Source organism: Prunus persica, chromosome G6 (assembly GCF_000346465.2).
Source record: "Prunus persica cultivar Lovell chromosome G6, Prunus_persica_NCBIv2, whole genome shotgun sequence".
Classification (NCBI taxonomy): domain Eukaryota; kingdom Viridiplantae; phylum Streptophyta; class Magnoliopsida; order Rosales; family Rosaceae; genus Prunus; species Prunus persica.
In genome coordinates, this window is record NC_034014.1 from 30,436,625 (window position 1) to 30,457,473 (window position 20,849).

The following is a 20,849-nucleotide window of genomic DNA, read 5'->3' on the forward strand; positions in this document are numbered from 1 at the left end:
CACTATACTAATAAGTACTTTACAACATCAAAACCATTTTAAAACTGAACCAAACCGCGTTGCTTCAATTCAGTCGCCGATTTTCGTACTTTATAATTTGCTATAAACTCAATCCAACTATCCATTTCATTGTATTTCCTTTAACATTAAAGGAAGGAAATGAGTTATTTGACGCGTATAAATTTTTATTTTTATTTTCTTGTTTTTGGTTTTCTCTCTAGTTGTTACTTTACTTGGGTCAAACCTTTTCCCTTTCACAGTTTCAGAGTCGTCACTCCACCATTTTAATATGTGAACCGTTCATACCCCACCTTCTAGAGATCTTCGCTGATTAGCAAAGATCTCTCACTCCGTCTGTCTCTCAGATCTCACCAATTTCCATAGGCTTTGCGTAGGATCTTAGTAAGGGCTAAGCTAGGAGGAGACTCTTTTTTGGGTTCAGATCCACTTTCCCGAGAAAATTCCCCCTAAACTTTTATCTCTGATTCCAGCGTCTACCCATCAGAGTTTCAGACCTTCTAATTCCTGCCGTCATGGGTTTTCGCTCAATTCCTAGAACATTTGCGTATGCTCTCGCCCTCATTGTGCTACTCATCTTTACCGTTTCTGCTCAGGTAGCTCTCTCTCTCTCTCTCTCTCTCTCTCTATATATATATATATATATATATATATGCATATTGCGTGTGTTTATATATATGTGATTTAATTGTGATAATTTGTTCGATGATTAGGAGTCTGGGGTTGAAGCTGAGAGGGGAGATTCTAGTGGATCCAAAGATCTCGGCCGTCGTAGCAAGGTTTGACGACAATCATCTCTCTTTCTCATTTTACAATCTGTTTGGTTGCTGAGAAAATTTAGCAGAAATGAAGACAAAGAAACGTTTTCTAACAACCACTAATCTGATGCATCATCATTTTCTTATCTGATTGTATGCAAGTTACAATGTGATGCTTCATCAACTGGTTAGAGTGTGAGTTGGTAGCTTGTATATCATTCAATTGTATTTTTCATCGAATTAGGTAGTATTGTGTAAAATAAGTTTATTATTTGATTTGATTTATAGTTTGACGATTCAGAAATTTGGAAACAGCAATTTTGAAGTGGAGCTTTATTTGTAGGTCTGAAATTCAGTCGCAATTAAATTGATTTTGGTGCTAATGCACAAAAAAAGTATTTGGTTTAAATGGAAGATTTAGTATCTTGTTCTTTGATTTTACTTGTCGATATTTATATATATTAATTTGTTTGTACAGATTAATTTGGGCTTTCTTGAAGTTAATGCTCTTGGACGCAAGAATGAGGTTGATGCAGTTGCTCTCGGTCTCAATGTGGACTCCGGTCTTGGAATTTTCGATGCCTTTATAGCAAGCTTGTCAATGATACTAGTCAGTGAGGTTTGTGCACAAAATTCCTGGCATTGTTTACACCAATTCTACTTTGAAGCTTTTGGTCGATTACTAGAGATTCTTGCATATTTTTTCAGTTAGTAATTAGTGATCCCATAAAAAAAAAAAAAATTAAAAAGGAATAAACTTGAAAACTTGAAACCAAGTCAAGTGTTTTGATAGGTTTTGACTCTGTTTACAAGGCAGAGATATATTGATTAAACTAATTTTCTTCTAATTGACAAAAATGCTACCAGATCGGAGATGAAACATTTATAATAGCAGCTCTTATGGCAATGCGTCACCCCAGGTCAATTGTCCTATCTGGTGCACTCACTGCCTTGGTTATAATGACGGTAAGTTATCTAATTTTCTGTTTCTATTATAGCATAAGTATAATAACAGTTTCCCTTTAACATCTCTGTTTTATTTTTGCGGTTCTAATATGCAAACTGTTTGCATGGTCTTGTAATGGAATGGTTCAGAAACTGCGAAGTGCCATTTCTTATTGTGGATGTAATCAAGATTTAAGTTGTTGTACGTGTCAATTAGGTACTTTCCACTGGACTTGGTAGGATTGTGCCAAACTTGATATCAAGGAAGCATACAAATAGTGCAGCTACAGGTAAATATGTTTTTTTTTGGTTACTTGACCACTAAGATATTTCTGAGAATTTGATTTCCATAATTTTTTGGGCAAGAGATGCATGGCCTTGCTTCAAGGTGTTTTTTTCCCTTCTCTTTATTTGTCTCTCTGATATGTACATTTTTTAATAGATTCGTTGCAACTGTTCTTTAAGATTCCCTGTTTATTTAACAGCCGTGATTCATGTAATTTTGTATTGGTCACTCTTGTATTTTGTCCAGTCTTTAAGGCTTCATTTTCTTCTCAATGTTTTTCCTATGGTGGCTTATGAAATTCTACGGTTTTTGTTGATAGTACCTCAAGTATTGTAATTCTTTTTCTTTTTTTTTGCAGTTCTTTATTTATTTTTTGGGCTGCGTTTGCTTTACATTGCTTGGAGATCAGATCCAAAATCGTCCCAGAAGAAAGAAATGGAAGAAGTAAGTTTTTTTAACTTTAAAAAATAACAATTTCATATTCTATCACAGTTTTTGACTCGTTTATGATATGTTTGCACATTATTAGCCTTTTCCTGATTTTTGTTAATTTATTATCTATAGAGAGACAGATGGTAAACTAACAAACAATGCTTGATGCCTGCATTAGTAATGAAATTGGGTAAATTGTCGTCTTATCCTTTGAACTTATTAGTGTAATTGGTTTTTGGTTGGGTTAACCATGTAGGTATCAGATATACTTATTCTCCTTCGCCTCTGTTATTCCTGCTGAGGAATGTGAAAGCACTAGGTGTTTAGGAGAAGTTGACTTCATCTCTTAGAATTCATATTTGTTGTTCTATATTGATTGCCTATATTATTCCTGATGTCTGATCACTTTTTGTATGGTGCGCCAATAGCATATATGTTCTTTCAACTTGAATGTTGTCCCTCGATTAGTCTAATTTGGTGTTTTAATTGTTTAAATTTGGTTGACACCCAATATATCCAGGTAGAAGAGAAACTTGAGTCTGGACAGGGGAAGACAAGCTTCCGCCGTTTCTTTTCCAGGTTTTGTACACCAATCTTTTTGGAGGTATGGCTGTTGCGTTGTACTTATTTTAATGATTTGGTTTCTTTTCTTTTTGTTAATTATAGATTTAGTCGGGACTTTTACTTGTAGCACCTATAACCTATATATGCTGCATGCACATCATGCTTGTAGTTGTAGCAAATGTGATCCATATCTTATTCTATAGCTAGTCATATTGAGAATCAACTCCTACAACTTAGAAGTTTTAGCTGTACTTTTGAAGTCTTGTGATATAACCTCCATAACTAATTTATTCTGTTTGCTGTTGCAGTCATTCATTCTAACGTTTTTAGCTGAGTGGGGAGATCGTAGCCAAATAGCGACAATTGCTGTAAGAGAAAACATTCCTCTCTCCCCTGTTGTCATAGTTCATGTTATATTTTGTGAAGACTTTTTCTGCGGGAATCAGATGAATTTATTTTTTGCTTCCTTTTGACCTCGCAGCTGGCAACCCACAAGAATGCACTCGGAGTAGCGGTAGGTGCGACACTAGGGCACACCATCTGCACGTCTGTGGCTGTGGTGGGAGGGAGCATGCTGGCATCCAAAATCTCCCAACGCACTGTTGCTACAGTTGGAGGCTTGCTCTTTCTATGCTTCTCCGTATCATCGTATTTTTATCCTCCTCTATAAGAGTGAACTGTATGATATACTCTAGGCTAACCTGATTCTTTAAGGGCTTTCAAATGCTCTACACATTTTGTTTTTGCGTTTTCTGCTTCCTTTTTCATTTTTTTTCTTCTTCTTGGGAATCCTTCAGATAGTGGAGTATGATACTCGTTTATGACAGATCATTCTTATTCGTTTGTAATATGTTAGTATATAGAGATATTGATTGCTTTCCTCCCCACTCCCTTTGCATTGTAGCCTTTTGAAAAGAAACAAGAAAGTTTGCGAAATCATTTATATCGACCCATTGTAATGCCAAATGCACACTACCAAGGCAAAAGAATACCTAGAATGAGTTAATGTTACCATTCAAAATTTTTTTTTTATCCCCTTACCATTCAATTAGTGAACAATGGAGCGGGTTTAATTCATTTGGCAGAAAGAGAGTTCATTCATTCATTCATGAGGGTTTGTGAGATTTGATTTCTTCGATCAATTTTTACCCTCACCTAAGTCGTTAACTTACGGTGGGAACAACCGACGATGGCCAATTGACACAGGCATTATTAATGCAATTGAGAATTCAGATGCCTTTGCTTCTGTTTCGTGTCCTACCTGCCAAATAGCCAAAACCCTCAACTTTCATCATTCATTTCCAAAGTGACCTCATAGCATGTCAAACTCATCATTCCATCGGAATTAGGAGCTAAAATGAGATGGACTTGTCTCAACACCAAATACATCAGCTCTAGTTCAGTTTTGAAGCCCACTTATGTTACAAACACCAACAACCATTTTAAGTTTCAGAGATTCCAACACTATGGGTGGTACCAATCTCGTGCGGTGGGTGATTTGCCAAACGAATCACTGCCTGATACCCTTCACGCCAAATCGGTCAAGAATGGTTCTTTGGACAATTTGGATGTCAGGAATTATGTCACCAGCTTGTATGTGAAATCTAATAAGTTGGACTATGCACACAAGCTGTTTGGCGAAAGCCCTGACAGGGATGTCCGGTCCTGGACCATACTCATATCCGGGTTTGCTCGAATTGGCTATTGTAGAATGGTGTTGGAACTTTTTAAACAAATGCGAATTGAGCGTGTTTGTCCGAACCAATTTACACTATCTAGTGTTTTAAAGAGTTGTTCTAGTTTAAGCGATTTTCGGATGGGTAAGGGGATTCATGGATGGATTTTAAGCAATGGGATTGACTTGGATGTGGTATTAGATAACTCTATCCTTGATGTTTATGTAAAATGTGGCGCCTTTGATTATGCAGAAAAGTTTTTTGAAACTATGAAAGAGAGAGACACAGTTACTTGGAATGTAATGATGGGTGCATATATGTATATTGGGGATATGGAGAAGGCTCTTGATTTGTTCAGAAGACTGCCCTTCAAAGATGTTACTAGTTGGAATACAATCATATATGGGCTAATGCGAAATGGGCATGAAACATATGCATTGGAGCTACTTTCTGAGATGGTGGAAATTGGACCTCCATTTGACAAAGTCACTTTCTCAGTAGCTCTGGTTTTGGCTTCATCTTTATATGTTCTTGAACTGGGGAGACAAATTCATGGCCGCGTTCTAAGGTTTGGTATTCAAAATGATGGATTTCTTCGGACTTCATTAATAGATATGTATTCCAAATGTGGAAAAATGGAAAAGGCGTCACTCATATTCAAAACATTGCCTTTGAGAACAAATTCTAAGTTTACTTGTCATGAGACAAAGACAGAAGTTGTATCATGGAGTTCAATGGTTTCTGGGTATGTTCGTAATGGTGAGTACGAATATGCTTTGCTAACTTTTTGTTCTATGGTTCGTGAACAGATTATGGTGGATAGATTCTCTTTGACAAGTATTGTTTCTGCATGTGCTAACGTTGGGATTTTGCTTCTCGGTCAACACATCCATGCACACATTCAGAAAATTGGGTACAAAACAGATGTTCACTTAGGTTCCTCATACATTGATATGTATGCTAAATGCGGGAGCCTAAATGATGCTTGGGTGATTTTTAAACAGACTGTTGATCTTAATGTTGTGCTGTGGACTTCAATGATTTCCGCTTTAGCTTTACATGGGCAAGGGAAGGAGGCTGTTCGGCTTTTTGAATTCATGATACAAGAGGGAAATAAGCCGAATGAGGTTTCTTTCGTGGTGGTTTTAAATGCATGTAGCCATGCCGGGCTTCTTGAAGAAGGCTGCAAATATTTCAGCTTGATGAAAGAAGTTTATGGCATCAAGCCCGGAACTGAGCACTTCACTTGTATGGTTGATCTTTATGGCCGAGCAGGTCGCTTGGATGAGATTAAAGAGTTCATTCATAAGAATGGTATCTCTCAGTTGAGTTCAGTATGGAAGTCATTTCTATCTTCTTGCCGACTTCACAAAAATTTCGAGCTGGGAAAGTGGGTTTCTGAAAGACTACTTCAACTCGAACCGTTTGATGAGGGATCTTATGTTTTGTTGTCGAACATGTGTGCTGCGAATCATAGATGGGAAGAAGCGGCTGGTATGAGAAGATTGATGCAAAAAAGAGGAATTAACAAAGTGGCTGGTCAATCTTGGATCCAACAGAAGAATCAAGTCCACTCTTTCGTCATGGGTGATAGGTCCCATCCACATTCCAGAGAGATATATTCGTATTTGGATGAGCTGATCGGAAGACTGAAGGAAATTGGGTATTCATTAGACGTGGAAATGGTGATGCAGGACGTTGAAGAAGAACAAGGAGAAGTACTTCTTGGTTATCACAGCGAAAAGCTTGCAATTGCCTACGGCATCATGAGCACAACTTCTGGGATACCAATTCGGATAATGAAGAACCTGAGAGTGTGTACTGATTGTCATAACTTTATTAAATATACTTCTCAGCTTTTAGATAGGGAAATAATTGTGAGAGATCTTCATCGGTTCCATCATTTTAAACATGGTCTGTGTTCCTGTGGAGATTACTGGTAAGGTTCTAATATATATATATATATATATATATATATATATATATTTGTGCAAGTCATTCTACTGATGCGCTGGATCATTTTCCATAATCGCCAAGCAAGTTTAGAAGAAATATTTTTCTTTTTGTCACTGAAAATAGAATGGTGATCAAGTAGTATCATCTTGAAGGAGCCTGTTATGAACAAGCTCGAGTCAGCCTCAGAGTTTGTTGCTTGCTGTTCATGTTGCAACCACAGGCAGAGGGACATAAGGTATAAGGGTAATTTATCCCTTTACGGTAGGTGACACAACACAACTGTAGCTTTCTTCACTCAACGACTCTGTTTTTCTATTCTTCCAATCAATCATATATGCCCTGCTTCTAAGAAATACCGCAATTGGTCTTCTTCCTAGCTCCTAGCCATGAGATTGATTGTAACCAAGAAAGATGGCTTCGTATGCACTACTTGAAGGTAGAGTCCAAATTAAGGAAAGGAAAGAAAAGAAAAGAAAAGAAAAGAAAAGAAAAGAGAAGGAGAGAGATGTGGAAATTGGTGGCTTATTGTATAAGAGAGGTAAGTGAAGTGGAGAACCCGGACCCACTTTAGAATCTTCAATAGAAAAGTGGTTTATGTTATGTCATTGTTTCTACTCTACTTGTGTTTATAATATATCATATATATACGTGTGTGTGGGTTGGGAATGGGTTGTTTAGGTTAAACTTGTCAACCGAAACCTTATTAATGTTTATTTGACGTCCAAACATAGCCATCACTTGGGAGTTTTGCAAACACTAATTTGTTTATCCCTCCATCTCTACCAAACAGACTTGCATATGTAACTTCACTTTTTTATACGTAAAATTATTGAAACTTGATAACAAAGCCAACCTGCATACTATTAGAACAAGCCATTCCCACTCCGAACGTTGCACTTCCCCAACCACCCGTTCTCCACATTGCTCTCTCTCTCTCTCTCTCTCTCTCGCTCTGTTGAATGGAAATATGAGAGAACGAATGGAAAGACTGGTTCTTCTTCCTTTCACATTTGGTTGTGTTTCTGAGTCTAGCGTTGCTGTTGGTGTACAGCCGCCCAGAAGATCAAAATCAGACACAATTCCATCTCCAATAAGTCTGTCTCAAACTCTCTCTCTCTCTCTCTCTCTCTCTCTCTCTCTCTCTCTCTCTACACACACACACACACACAGACACACATAACTCACACATCCAGTGTTTCTCTCTCTAATCAGCTAGCTTATCTGTTTTTCTTTTCTGAATGGTCTGGTGAAGGAACTAAAGAAGTAGGAGATGAAGAAGAGGAAGAAGATAGCTTATCAGGTGAAAGCACGAAGAACTCATTTAGATCCTTGTCCCTTCCAAAACCAAACATATCTACCAGTGGTATTCACAGGCTCTTCAAGGGTTTCAAGAATTTCTCTCAGATATTTGGTAAGTCTCTCAACAACTGGGTGATTTGATTTGGCAATTATCATTTGCTTGTTAATTATCTCTACTTACTGCTCTCATGCCCATTTCATTTCCCTGATAGTGTACAAGGATGATGATATGGAAGAAATAATGGAAATGGATATGGAAATAGGGGGTCCCACAGATGTGAAGCATGTGACACACATAGGCTGGGATGGTTCTGCTTCTGCTGCATCTGCAACGACTGACCCCATTAGGGGATGGGATAATCTCATATCTCCTGATCTGCTCTCTGTTTCCCCTGTTTCTTGGAGCCAATTTGAGCTCTCTATGCCTTCCCAAGCTGATGTTGCAGTTCCTCTTGTTAACGGCTCTTCCTCTTAAATCGTCTAAAAGAGATTGGTGGACTGAGGATGTGATTATATTTAAGACTATAAATCAATGTCATTGCCAAATCCAAATCCAAATCGGAATCGGAATTCTATATCTCCCCCCTGTTCGTACATTTCCGTTATGGTAGGCAGTACGTACATTTCCATTATGGTTTTCTGAAGCTTTTTAATGGTGTAATGAGTGATGATGACTACTATGTATGGCTTTGTAATTATATGGCATCTCATACACACTATATATATATATATATATATGTATGTATATATAGTTTGCACTTAATACAATTATCAATTTACATATACATGCAAATGACTTTAAATTTGTAATGATCAACAACAGAGCTTCCAAGATTGATAATTATCTACTGTCATTCAAATAGATGATTTATCTTAGCAGACAAGTAATTAAAATGGTAAGTTGAAGACGAGTGAGTAGTTGTGAGCGAGAGAGAGAGAAATTGGTAAACATAAAGAATATAGATAGATCTTCACAAACAATATAGCTTACATCATTCATTACATGAGTCATTACAGTTTGAAGCAAATAAAATAAGCAAACCTACTTGACGTAGTAAGGAAGGTTTACAACATAGAGGAGGAAGTAGGCCCAAGTAACACCTGAAATGCCTCCGAAGAAGAAGCCGCCGGTGAATTTGGCCCATCCCTCGGCGGTTTGAAGCTGATCGGGCTCCTTTTTCCGGCCAGTTAGGGTCAAAGCAGGAGCTGTGGATGGGTCTCCTTCCTTGAAGGATGAAATTCCATAGATTGTCAAGCAAAGGCTCAATATGACCACAAGACCCGCAGCAGCCAAGGAGCCAGCTCCCCCAGCATAGGGTGTGTTCCTCAATGGACCAGCCTTGACGAATGGGCCCACCAGCAAGAACCCATGAGCCAGGCCCACCTCAATACCCCTGAGAAGTGGGCTCACAGCAGTCCTGTAGGCTGGGAGGTTGGACAAGTACCAGGCAATCAATGGGCTAGATGTCACTGGAGTCTCCAGGCTTCCAATGAAGGGATCACCATTGATGGGCTGAATCACTTGGAAAGTTGGCTGCAAGTGCAACACATAATATCATGTTCAAATGGCAATGCATACACATCAAAGTTAAAATGATGTATAAGAAGAAGAAGAAGAAGAAGAAGAAGAAGTACCCCAAGTATTATTTACAATTACAAAGTGTAAAGAAGATAAAGAAGAAAGAAGTAAATTACCTTGTCAGATTGGACGGCCTTGATGGTGAAGGAAGAGAGTCTTTTAGAAGGCAAGAGGCTTAGGGGAGAGGCAGAGAGGCCTTTGGGTGAAACCAAAGCAGGTCTAGTGATTGGGGAGGTGAAGTTGGATTTGAGCTGGCTGGCCATTGGTGAAGCAGAGGCCATGACTTTGCTTTGGTCCAAAGACAAGCAAATATTGGTGGGTAGGAGTGGCAGAGCAGAGAGAGTGAAACAAGTAATATTTTGAGTTTTGCATCGGCAGGCAGGCAGGCAGGCAAGCGTCAAGGATGTTGTCTTGTGGTGCTCAGAGAACCCTCTGATTCCATTGGATGAGGTGGAACTAAAACCTTATCCCTTTATCCAACTAAACTAATCTCTTCATTTTATTTTGTGTGGTTGGTTGGACATGAAAATGGGTTGCTTTGCTTGGTTTGGTTGGGCTGCTTTGGTTTTTGTGTTGGGTTAGAACTTAGAAGTTGGTATGGGTTGGACTATTTTAGCTGGTTTTGAATGATGGAATGGGCTACCAGCGGCAATGGGAATTTGGGCTTGACCCACAGACTTGCACAAAACTACCTAGAGAAGAGATGATACTTCCGAGAAGCTTCCCTCGCTGAACTGATATCACCACGGCACCTATTTGGTTATTGGTTATTGGTTATTCTTTTCTTTGGATAAGAACCCTTTGACCTTTTAAAAAAAGAGACCAATTCCAACCGACATAGTTGAATCATTGAATTTGAATTTGAATGTGAGTTGACAAGTCATATGTAGATGTAGACTTGTCGTGTAGATGGGTTCAATTTTAAACTTTGAACCAAACCCCATTAGTTTTTCGTTTAGTTATAACTCACTCCTAGGTGACCAAGAAATCCAATGAATCTCAAACAACAAGACACAATATTATTCTCCCATATGAATCTGACTCAGTTTGATGGTGCACACAAAATATTAATAGACTGATTCCCAAGCCAACCAAATTCACATATCAATGTTATAATCGTGGTCGTAATTTAATAAAAATCATATCAATTGTTGTAAGTAACCAAAACCCTCACAAAATTGCGGGTTTACTAAAAACAACAAAACAACCAGGAAAACAGAAAAAAAAAAACAACCCAAACTCAAATGAGCAAGAGAAAAAGTACAAAATGTTTATTTGTATAAATAATGAGGGGACAAGTACACAAGAACCTCGGACGGACTTGTTGAATCCAAATCCAACTCCCCCAAATCCCAAAACAACCCAAATCACTTTCTCGTTTCACGTTTCACGTTTCCCTTCTCCTCCTTTTTCATAACAAACAAACACCCATTTTGTTTTGATTTTTTCACCCCTGAAAAAAGAAAAGAAAAAGGAAAGAACACGAAACCTGAGAAACCCCCGCCCCCTCCAACGGCGTCGTATCGTTGTTCTTGTTCCTTCCTTCTTCTCTCCTAGTCTCCTTCCTTCCCCACCTAAACCAAACCATCAACTCCTCCTCGTATTACTATTAGCAAACCGCTTTACGCTGCATTCTCTATTCTCTGCTTCTGCCTCTATGTCTGCATATACCCCACTACCAAAAGAGAGAGGAACAAAGAGAGGGATGGACGAACAGAAAAAGCGCAACATGAACAACGACCACGACGACGTTTTGGAGCCTCCGACCAATTTCTCCATGGTCGAGGACGGCATTTTCAGATCTGGTTTCCCGCAACCATCCAATTTTCCTTTCCTCCAATCCCTTAATCTCCGATCCATCATGTAAGTCTTCATTTTTACACAAGCACACACACAATGCATGTATGTATCTATGTGCGTTGTGAGGTTTTTGGTAGTTGACAAAGTCAGGGAAAATACTATAGAATGACGTGAGAAAGGAAGGAAAAGATAAGACAAGAAATCTTTTAATCTTTTTCAATCTTTATGTCTAAGTTTTAGTGTGAACTAAGTATTGTTGCATTGAAGAATCTGATTAGCGTTCGTAATTCTTTTCAAGAATTTGTTTGATTGCTTAGGTTAAGAAATTGAGGGAAAGAAGAGCAAGAAACTAATTCAGAGTAGCTTCGTCTTCACTTATCAAATCGAAAGAAAAGTAATTTATTTTCTAAAAGGACTGTCGTGAATTTCCTGGCAACTAAACAGAACATAATAAATTGGTTTATTTGCTTTAATCAGAATGTGGCGTTTATTGTGATTTTTTTTGGGATTTGGAGCAGATATTTGTGTCCTGAGCCTTACCCAGAGGAGAATTTGGAGTTTCTTCGCTCTCAGAATATTCAGCTCCTCCAATTTGGAATTGAGGGGAAGACGGTAATATTCTCTCTCTGTGCTTTTCTTTGCTAACATTTTTCAGTTGACATCTTCTTGTGAGATCCATATGTTCTATTTACTTGCTATTAGTATATGCTTAATTGCATGCATGTGCACATCCGTGCTGGTAAATGTCTGAAATGCAGTTTTACACGTTCATTGGAATGGGGAACATTATGCTTGGCCATGACATTTGATGGAAAATGAGCTATGTATAATGTGTTGATAGGTTTATGACCATTTGTATATGCAGGAGCCTTCTGTATCTATTCTTAAGGATACCATCTTGGAGGCTCTGAAAGTCTTGATTGGTACTGGACTAATATGACAGTTCTGCCTTTAATTTTAACGTTAGCTTGTATTTCTTAGTTTCTAACATGAAAACTTTTGTGTTTCTAGATGTGAGAAATCATCCAGTTTTAATCCATTGCAAGCGTGGAAAGGTAAATTTTTTAAGCTCTTTTTAATATTCTCAATCATTCATATATTTTGTTTTACTGCTACCTAGCATAGGAGCCAGTCTGTTGGAAACATTATCATCCAACTAATGCCATTCATATCATATGTCGTTTTTTTTCTTCAATAAACAAAATGCTGTCATGATTGCAAATCATGTTTCTTCATCAGTCATTTCAGCATCCGTTTCATTGTTCAATGAATCAAAAGAAATTTTTCAAGGAACATAATTTAGAGTACCTTACTGGGCAATATGGTTTGAGATTTTATTTTCTAGAATGAATTGGATTTTCCTTATGCAAACAATGTAAACATTTAATTCTGATCATTGACCATTGTTAATATTATAGTAGGAAGTCTAAGCAAACTGGGTTCGTCTTTTAAAGATTAGTCTCTATTATTTCCTGAAACGGGTAGGGGTAGGGCTCTGCTGCTTAGCATGCTGAAGTTCAGCTAACTGAATGTCATACGTACTATTTGATGCATTTGTTTTCAGGGAGAGATCATTATTTGAAGACCTTCTCTTTTCTTAGCAGATAGTTTCTCTGTGTTTCTAGGTTTTAGCCAGGAGTTTTTTTTGAATGGGCAGAAAACACTAACCTTCTGCATAATTTAACAACTTCATATAACAACACATAACATATTCGTAGTAGTGTCTTATTAACGCTTAGATTTTGGATTATGGGAGTTCTCACCTTCTGTTTGTAATTTTGGTTCTACAGCATCGGACGGGCTGCCTTGTTGGTTGCCTACGAAAATTTCAGAATTGGTGTTTGTCTTCTGTGTTTGAGGAGTACCAGCGATTTGCTGGCGTGAAGTCTAGGGCAACAGATTTGAGGTTTTTAGAAGGATTTGACACATTGCTCCTGAGGCAGTGCCTTTACAGCATTATCTACCAGTATCAAGGTTATGGTTCCAACAAGAGGCGGTTGTTATACAGAGAAGACAATTTACAGAAGCCGCAAACCATGAAAGTTTAACATATGGCTTGGAGGGCCCTTCTCATTTTCCTTTTCTTTCTGGCTTTGCTGTTAGTCACTCACTTAGACCCCTGTTTCTGTTTGTGGCGTAAAATATCCGCCCACAGTTATTCCTTCTCCTCCCCCCCCCCTCCTTTTCTCAAAATCCTCTCACACAGCTTCTGGTAAAAAAATCCCTTCAACACTTTCTTCTTTTTCGTCTTCCATGGTATCTCCATTATTTGTTTGGGAAATATGGTGGCAATTGGTCCAGACCAATTTTTCTGTGCAGTTTCGTAATGCTCTGTCTGTACTACAAAAGTTTTAGGTTATTCTCTTTTCTCTCTGTTGATAAAGACGGTATCTTTGATACTTTGGGAATTTCATTTCAAGGTCTTGGTCTGTGTCTCTTGTTTTTTATTTCAAGAGATAAAGCATTATTGGTGAATGTTTTATAATTCCAAAGATATTCATAAAGTTTGGACTTATTCTACCGTAATATTGTGGGTGCGCGTGTGTGTGTTATATAATACCATGTTTATCATTTTTGTCTTTTCAAGCTTTTTGCTTATCATAACATGTTTAACTTCTAATTAGGGGAAGGGGTTTCTGTAATATAAAAAAATTTGTTTTCTAATGGGGTAAAAATGGTTATCTCTTGTTAATAACAGCAGAGGAACTCAGAGAAAGAAGCTCGAAATCGGCAAGTTAAAATGATCAAGAATAGCTTAAAATCAATCACCCACTCTCTTTCACTAGTTTATAAGAATTTTAAGTGAGGCTTTACTTCTTAAGCATTGAATCAAATTAGTTAATCATTAAATTAAATTAATTAATCTAATCTAACGGTTAAAAGATGAGAACTCACCTAAGGGCCGTCCTCACTATAGAATAACTCCACTTGTTAATGTAGGTGTAGTTTTGTTTGGGCTTACCTACCTTAACAGTTTGACCATTCAGTCCAAACCCAATTGGTCTTTTATTGGTCTGACCCAGCGAAAGAAAAGACCCAAACCCAATTGGTCCCAAATTCATAATCCAATGAGAGCTCCACACGTCACCGAGCTCACAAACATCCTTACTTTACCACACCAAGTCATAATCAAAGACAGATAAACCCTATATATATATATATACACACCGCGCACCCACACACGCACTCCCTCAATATCTTTCCCTCCAGTGTTAAGAGTTAGGGTTTCCTGTGTCTAATTCACCTCACACGTCCAAATCCTTTCTCTTGAGATCAAACTGATCGTCAAAGATGACAGGCAAAGCCAAGCCAAAGAAGCACACAGCCAAGGAGATCGCGGCCAAGATCGACGCAGCGACCACCAACCGCGGCGGCGGCAAAGCCGGAATCGCTGACCGGACCGGAAAAGAGAAGGGAGGGCACGCCAAGATGGAGTGCCCGCACTGCAAGATTACGGCACCGGACGTGAAGTCGATGCAGATTCACCATGAAGCTCGACATCCAAAGATCCCTTTTGAGGAGGAGAAGATTGTGAATCGCCATGCCAGCACCAGCACCAGCACCAGCACCCAAGTCGCAGAACCCTCCAAGGACGCTAACAAGCCACGACCTGGCGTTCGCGGCAGTCTCAAGAAGTGAATTGCAGTCAAAAGTCAAATCAAATCAACCAAAGGAACGGGCTTTCTGGTGCTTTCGCGGGTAGTGGTAGGTTTACTAGATTGGGTAAGAGGGTCGGAGTCAGAGCCATGCTTGTTTTGGTTGGCAGTGCTTTATGGGTATTATTGGTTAATTTTGGAATTTTATGTGATGTATATTAGTTTCTTCTATGTCTAAGGTCATCAAGATGATCAATGTTTCAGAATTGAGTGGTTTATGGAATGTGCTTTAAATCATTTTCTTTCCCGATGTTGATCTTGATTATTAATGAATAGCCGATGGTGGGTAAAAAGAAGGGGTCTTTTCTTTGTCCAAAGAAACCTATACCTGATTTTGATTTATTTTGCAAGTTCTGTGTTTGTGTCAATTCACTAAACTGGTTTTGGCATGGGCGGTTAATCAATTTCCAATTCAAACCCCTTTCTTTTACCAGTTTCAGATTCATTCATCATTTGAGAATCTGGCGTGAATTTAGTCTCCATATTGTTAGAATTCCCCATGTTAACTATATGGGATTCATGTTATGGCGTATGCGAAATGCTGTATCTGCCGTAACCAGTTTCGTCTTTTATCGTTGTACAGCAAGTTATGTGTTTGAAGTTTGGGGCATGAGAAATATCAGTTTTACTTCTATTAGTCCTGAGTCATAAACTGGCATATATTACATCTAGGGTTCCAAGGTATCTGCCAATTGCAATAAAGCAAAACATGCACGAGAGAGAGAGAGAGAGAGAGAGAGAGAGAGAGAGAGAGAGAGAGTGGCAACAGATAAAAGTCTATGGATGTATTTGTTCCTACAGATAAAAGTTGATGAAAAAAAGAGTAAATCCTTGTATGAAATTTGTATAGGATTTTTATCAGATGTTTAATTGAAAACGAGAAGAAACAACTATCACAATAAAAATTTCAAAGAAAACAAAACTGGATGACTAGTACGATTGATGACTGCTTCAGAAGCAAAAACAAAATTTTTATGATGGATAACCTCCCATGATCCTTTGATATAACAGCGATGATGATGATGATGACGACGACAATGATGCATTTGCCTGGTCAATGATGGGCAAACAGGCATCATAAAGGTTATCATCCTTTTGCTCTTGTTTAGGCTTTAGGAACCTTACATCATCCTCCTGCAGCTGCTGTCCCGAAAAATAAGGCTGTACTGGACAAACTGATTTTCCATTGTTGAAATCAAAACCAGAGAGAGGGAGATTCCCAGATGGGGGAAGGTTTAAAGGCAGTGAAATTGGGAAGTCTGGGACAACAGTACCAGCCTGATGGGTCACACCGTGATTAGCATGTAGTCCAAACGAGCTATATGGCATGGTATTTTGCAGAGGATATTTCATTTGGTAAATGGAGGGAACTCCAAATTTCAAGTCATTATTGAAATTCCCAAGAAAACTAGATCTCAGGTATTCTTCATGGAACTCCGGTTTTCTATCAAAATGAGGTGCAAGATCTTGTACTTGTGTCTCAGGCTTTGGATTATTGCTACTCCTGGGTAATGCAAGAGCTGGCTGAGCATTGGCAGTAGATGGATGTGCATTGCCACCGTTTGAATTTATGTGATTACTGTTTCTCGCTGCGGGCACTTCATGGTTGTGTTTTCCCTCATATGTTGTAATTACGAATTTCAGATTGTGGGAGGCCCTTTCCACATGCTTCCTTACTGAACAGCCCGCACTTGTACATTTGTAGTAGCTCCTATAAGATAAAGAATAAGTAGAAAGATTAATTGCATACATATTTATGATTGGAAGCACAAGCCCTATCCAGCCATCATGAGAACTGAACATACCCCAGTCATGATTTTATGCAACCTAAATTGTGAAAATAAGGAATATGAGTTTTTAATCTTATTTGAAGAAATACACTAGACCAAGAAATGCCATCCTCTGTTTCTTTTTTTCCTGAACTCTTCTATGGTCATAACTCAGTAGAAATCCACACAGTAGTCCAACCACTATGATGAGAGAGAGAGAGAGAGCATACCTAGGGTTTGGATTTCCTTTGACAACTTTTTGCCCATACTTCCGCCAACGATAGCCATCATCAAGTATGTCGACTTCACTCTCAATTTGGACAACTACTCTTGGTTCACGGACAGCCCTGGATGCTAAACTTGGTTCAATCAAGCAGCTCTCTTTCTTCCTGGAAGGGAAAATCAATGCAGGAAAATATATCCTGGTTAGTCATGGTGGCCTGGAAATATACACCTGTAAGATAAAACGGAAAACGACATACCTTCTTTTTGACTCAGACTCTTCATCATCTGCATCATCTCCAAGTGATATGCTTCCTTGGGTAGCCCGATCATCATCATCATGACTAGCAAGTGTGGATGAAAACTCTGGAGTTTCTGCTGATTCAAAGATACTCATGGATTTCCCTTGGGTAGTTGATAATGGATCAGAAAGGTCGGTAACAACAGATGTTGAGGATGTCCTTTCCAGACCTTCAGCCCTCCCATCATAACCAGTTTTAATATCCTTACCGGACTGAATATTTGTCCAAACTGACCCACCTTCAACTTTGACAGAGGCCCTACTTCCTTCACTCATCTCTGACGTCTCATCAAATGAAAATGATGATCCAAGTGATGCTCCAGCTCGACGATTAGGCTGAGGCATTGCATGATTATGAGGAGCTCCCTTGTAGATGATTTCTGTTATTTGACCATCAAAGGATCGTTCCACCTTTTTCTTCACCTGACAATTTGGATGCGTGCATTTATAATAGCTCCTTGGATATTCACTGCCTTTGACCTGTTTCTGCCCATACTTCCTCCAATTATATCCATCTTCTGAAGTCCTGACCATTCCCGCAGATGGGTATGACCCTCTGTGCTCTCCTTCCAAAAATGGGTGGCTCCCAACGTCCTCTCCATGAATCGGTTCTTTGGGAAGAGAGTTTTGTTCACTAGCTGCGCTTGAATTAGACCTTTGCAAGTCTACGCAGTTGGCATTCAGAATCCCACTATTTAAGTTTTTAACATGGGTGGATGGATCCACAGCATAGTTCTTTGCATTAGCTTCTTCCGGAAACTCCATTGGGAATTCAAAATCTATTGGTTGTTGCTCCAAAACCAAAGATTGGTAGTCAACAGTAGATCCCTGAGGAACAATGGAAAGAAATTAATCCAAACACAATCTCACATAAAAATCGTAAATAAATTACTGGTCAGAATTTAGCAGCTCATCCCTATGGCAACTTATAAAAATCTACACAGGGACCATTAACATTTTGGTTTAAACAAAAGTACCTTTGGACATTCATGCTTTGAAGATATGCGCTCATGTGTATCGAAGAACCATACAAAGTTGTTTCCAACAACTATGTATAAAATTACAGCTAGAGATTACGAGGAGATACTGTTTTAAGGTTTTTCGTGGTTACAATTGAAAATTTAAATATTATATTTAGATATAACATAATCACTAGGTTAGTAATTAAAATACCAATATCTTGTGTCGCCACATTTGGAAAAAGTAATTAGACCAAAAAAGAAGTTTAAAAACCTCTCTCCAGCTTAAGAGTTTAATACTACTGAGTTCCAAAACATTAAGTTGAGGCATCTAATCCCTAATTATTTTTGGACGAAAGAAACATGCCATGTAACCATTACCTGATTTTCGAAACTAGAATAGCCTGGCAGATATTTGGGATCGCCCTGTCTCTTGAATGTGAAGGATGAACCAAAATCACTCCCCCTGTGACCATCTTCATGAGTTCCAGATTTCAGCACTGAACTGTCATCACTGGGAGGAAGCAACGGAAAAGTTCCGGTGGTTGGAGATGGGAGCGCCTGGAAGAATATAAGAGTTGAAGATCGCATATCAAACAGCATCAAGCAGGAATTACTAGACATCATTTAAGACTTTCCATAATTAACTTCACTCCCACACCAAAAAAATAAAATTTCTTTTGTCAACTTTGTAACTATCAACATCCACAATGTTCGTTTGCCTTCTTGGTTATGGTGATTGTCCTTTAGTTGAGCTGCCAGTCCCTTAACAAACCTCAGTTTAAACCAAGAAATTACAAAGCAGAGACTGTTATACAAAAAGTGGATCTGGAAGTGCATAATCACAAATTCAGATGTTTTACTTTTCTTTCTTAAAAAGAACATATTATGTTGAGAACACACTCTCAGAGAACTAGCGTACCCAACATGAGGAATGTCAGTTAATAATAATTAAAGAGTAGCAGCAAAGTACTAAATAGAAGTAAATTACATTTTTGTTTTTCCGCTTGTACTTCTACCCTACTACCAATTGCATTAACCATTTCCAGCCAGACCCATAAAATTCACATATTCAGGTTGAGAAACCCAAAAATACAAAATTATACGTTTCGTTGATCAGAAAATCACCAAACAAAGCCCAGATAGAATCTCACACATTTAGCTCGATTCAAACCCCAAAATTTACAACAGCAAAAGAATTGCATCAAAATTACCAAAAATAAGAAAACCCCAAACGAGAAGAAAAAAAAACCTGAGAATTGGGGAGCATCATGGGGGAGTCGAGCAAAGCCGTGGGGCTGATACCAGGTGGAATAGTGAGGCAGGGGGACCTGGCAGCCGCGGCCGGCGAAGGCAAAGGGCTTGTTGTCCTAAAACGCGCCGTATTGATCCTCTCCGCATTGAATCCACACTTGGCTGCCCTCCTCTCTGCTATACTAATGGTGTTAGCACCAGGTCCACAACCTTTGGTTTTGTTCTCCGCAACGGCGTCGTCTTCTTGGTCCATGGTTCTTAAAAATCCCATCTTTATGCTCTCTTCGTCTGTTGGTTTAATAATTCCCTGTTAGAGTGACAAGAAGGCTGTGACTGTCTGCCTCTCTCTAAGGGGTGTAAGAATTGTAAAAACCCTAGCTTTGGTTTGGTTTCAGCTCCTCTTTGAGTAATTCTGGAACTGAAACCTTTTTTGTTATTCTATTGAATGAAATGAAATGAATTGAATTGAATTGAATTTGAGGAAATGAAAAGGCTTTTCAAGTTTCAATGTGTATTATGGTACAAACAATTATGTGTTTTCAGAGGTTCCCAAGAAGAAATGGTTTGGATTTTGAGAGAGAGAGAGAGAGTTGGGTTCAGTTGTTTTTGTTTTTGTTGCAGGAGAGGAGAGGAGAGGAGAGGAGAGGAGAAGAAGAACAAAAAGAAGTGCCTTTGCCGGTTTGCCCGAAGAAAAGAGTGAGGGGGATCAGTCACTCTCTTAACCAAGAACAATTTCGAGTGTGGGACCCACGAAATAATCTGGCTGGCTGGCTGGCTGGCTGGCTGATGATGTGTGCACCCAAAAAACAACCTCCTTCCTGCTCCTACTGCCTCTCCTCGTCTCCTCCTCCTCCTCCTCCTCCTCTTATATCTTGATTAAAATCGCATGGATGGATACCAACCAAGAACTTAAACAAACTTCAAATACGTGTTCATTTCATTTCAATGTCTTACGTAAATCTAGATAAAGTTTGTTTCTTCTCAAATCAATTTTTCATTATTATTATTATTATTATTATTATTATTATTATTATCATTGGTTTCTAATTTCAACCCCTATTTGTGTTTAAAATTCCTCTTCAAAGTTGAAACTCTATTTAAGTTAAAACCTCATCTAATTTCATGTGTCTTAGACATGATGAAGCAATAATTGCCAAGTATTTCATGTTCTCTATCCTCTTAGCCTCTTACCAAATATAGCTAATCCATTTTACTTGGTTCATTTTCCGTACTTGTTTCTTAATCCAATAATAATTTGTTTAATTCTATCTTTCATAAGTTGCAAATTTATTTATTTATTTAATTATGCGTAATAGGTTGTGTTGGAGAGTTGGGGACTTAAGCGTGGGATTTGGTTTGCTAATGGCTAGCCGCA

At 38.6% G+C, this 20,849-nt stretch overlaps 7 protein-coding genes across 7 annotated transcripts; 5 read left to right on the forward strand and 2 right to left on the reverse strand.

Annotated features, from left to right (window-relative positions):
- Positions 159–3,944, forward strand: LOC18772197 (GDT1-like protein 3). The gene is made up of 9 exons (XM_007205601.2): positions 159–614; positions 732–797; positions 1,255–1,395; positions 1,644–1,742; positions 1,939–2,011; positions 2,366–2,451; positions 2,960–3,043; positions 3,312–3,371; positions 3,485–3,944. The coding sequence occupies exons 1-9, from the start codon at positions 534–536 to the stop codon at positions 3,671–3,673; spliced, it is 879 nt and encodes a 292-aa protein (XP_007205663.1). The 5' UTR covers positions 159–533; the 3' UTR covers positions 3,674–3,944.
- Positions 4,040–7,239, forward strand: LOC18772617 (putative pentatricopeptide repeat-containing protein At3g23330). Its single transcript, XM_007207977.2, has one exon. It carries the CDS (start codon positions 4,361–4,363, stop codon positions 6,620–6,622), a length of 2,262 nt encoding a protein of 753 aa, XP_007208039.2. The 5' UTR covers positions 4,040–4,360; the 3' UTR covers positions 6,623–7,239.
- Positions 7,335–8,719, forward strand: LOC18774926 (CRIB domain-containing protein RIC4). Its single transcript, XM_007206253.2, has 3 exons — positions 7,335–7,729; positions 7,888–8,046; positions 8,147–8,719. The coding sequence occupies exons 1-3, from the start codon at positions 7,603–7,605 to the stop codon at positions 8,407–8,409; spliced, it is 549 nt and encodes a 182-aa protein (XP_007206315.1). The 5' UTR covers positions 7,335–7,602; the 3' UTR covers positions 8,410–8,719.
- Positions 8,876–9,971, reverse strand: LOC18773231 (photosystem I reaction center subunit XI, chloroplastic). Its single transcript, XM_007205812.2, has 2 exons — positions 9,630–9,971; positions 8,876–9,468 (listed from the first exon to the last, which is right to left on the reverse strand). The coding sequence occupies exons 1-2, from the start codon at positions 9,792–9,794 to the stop codon at positions 8,977–8,979; spliced, it is 657 nt and encodes a 218-aa protein (XP_007205874.1). The 5' UTR covers positions 9,795–9,971; the 3' UTR covers positions 8,876–8,976.
- On the forward strand, positions 10,498–13,884 carry LOC18772816 (probable tyrosine-protein phosphatase At1g05000). Its single transcript, XM_007205805.2, has 5 exons — positions 10,498–11,376; positions 11,832–11,925; positions 12,179–12,236; positions 12,325–12,368; positions 13,104–13,884. Exons 1-5 carry the CDS (start codon positions 11,171–11,173, stop codon positions 13,359–13,361), a joined length of 660 nt encoding a protein of 219 aa, XP_007205867.1. The 5' UTR covers positions 10,498–11,170; the 3' UTR covers positions 13,362–13,884.
- Positions 14,438–15,262, forward strand: LOC18772809. Its single transcript, XM_007207296.2, has one exon. The coding sequence runs from the start codon at positions 14,605–14,607 to the stop codon at positions 14,950–14,952; it is 348 nt and encodes a 115-aa protein (XP_007207358.1). The 5' UTR covers positions 14,438–14,604; the 3' UTR covers positions 14,953–15,262.
- LOC18774256 (probable WRKY transcription factor 2) lies at positions 15,730–20,288 on the reverse strand. The gene is made up of 5 exons (XM_007206947.2): positions 19,473–20,288; positions 18,602–18,781; positions 17,221–18,089; positions 16,969–17,127; positions 15,730–16,680 (listed from the first exon to the last, which is right to left on the reverse strand). Exons 1-5 carry the CDS (start codon positions 19,743–19,745, stop codon positions 15,942–15,944), a joined length of 2,220 nt encoding a protein of 739 aa, XP_007207009.2. The 5' UTR covers positions 19,746–20,288; the 3' UTR covers positions 15,730–15,941.

Excerpts from the sequence above, each read along its gene's own strand:
- LOC18772197 (XM_007205601.2), top strand. The coding sequence starts at position 534 with ATGGGTTTTCGCTCAATTCCTAGAACATTTGCGTATGCTCTCGCCCTC. Across the intron at positions 1,743-1,938 it reads CTGCCTTGGTTATAATGACG|GTACTTTCCACTGGACTTGG; the intron begins GTAAGTTATCTA and ends CGTGTCAATTAG. Across the intron at positions 2,452-2,959 it reads AGAAGAAAGAAATGGAAGAA|GTAGAAGAGAAACTTGAGTC; the intron begins GTAAGTTTTTTT and ends CAATATATCCAG.
- LOC18772617 (XM_007207977.2), top strand. The coding sequence starts at position 4,361 with ATGAGATGGACTTGTCTCAACACCAAATACATCAGCTCTAGTTCAGTT.
- LOC18774926 (XM_007206253.2), top strand. The coding sequence starts at position 7,603 with ATGAGAGAACGAATGGAAAGACTGGTTCTTCTTCCTTTCACATTTGGT. Across the intron at positions 7,730-7,887 it reads CACAATTCCATCTCCAATAA|GAACTAAAGAAGTAGGAGAT; the intron begins GTCTGTCTCAAA and ends GGTCTGGTGAAG. Across the intron at positions 8,047-8,146 it reads GAATTTCTCTCAGATATTTG|TGTACAAGGATGATGATATG; the intron begins GTAAGTCTCTCA and ends TTTCCCTGATAG.
- LOC18773231 (XM_007205812.2), bottom strand. The coding sequence starts at position 9,794 with ATGGCCTCTGCTTCACCAATGGCCAGCCAGCTCAAATCCAACTTCACC. Across the intron at positions 9,469-9,629 it reads AGGCCGTCCAATCTGACAAG|CCAACTTTCCAAGTGATTCA; the intron begins GTAATTTACTTC and ends TTGCACTTGCAG.
- LOC18772816 (XM_007205805.2), top strand. The coding sequence starts at position 11,171 with ATGTCTGCATATACCCCACTACCAAAAGAGAGAGGAACAAAGAGAGGG. Across the intron at positions 11,926-12,178 it reads TTGGAATTGAGGGGAAGACG|GAGCCTTCTGTATCTATTCT; the intron begins GTAATATTCTCT and ends TTGTATATGCAG. Across the intron at positions 12,237-12,324 it reads GGCTCTGAAAGTCTTGATTG|ATGTGAGAAATCATCCAGTT; the intron begins GTACTGGACTAA and ends TTGTGTTTCTAG.
- LOC18772809 (XM_007207296.2), top strand. The coding sequence starts at position 14,605 with ATGACAGGCAAAGCCAAGCCAAAGAAGCACACAGCCAAGGAGATCGCG.
- LOC18774256 (XM_007206947.2), bottom strand. The coding sequence starts at position 19,745 with ATGGGATTTTTAAGAACCATGGACCAAGAAGACGACGCCGTTGCGGAG. Across the intron at positions 18,782-19,472 it reads TGATGCTCCCCAATTCTCAG|GCGCTCCCATCTCCAACCAC; the intron begins GTTTTTTTTTCT and ends ATATTCTTCCAG. Across the intron at positions 16,681-16,968 it reads AAAGGAAATCCAAACCCTAG|GAGCTACTACAAATGTACAA; the intron begins GTATGCTCTCTC and ends TTTATCTTATAG.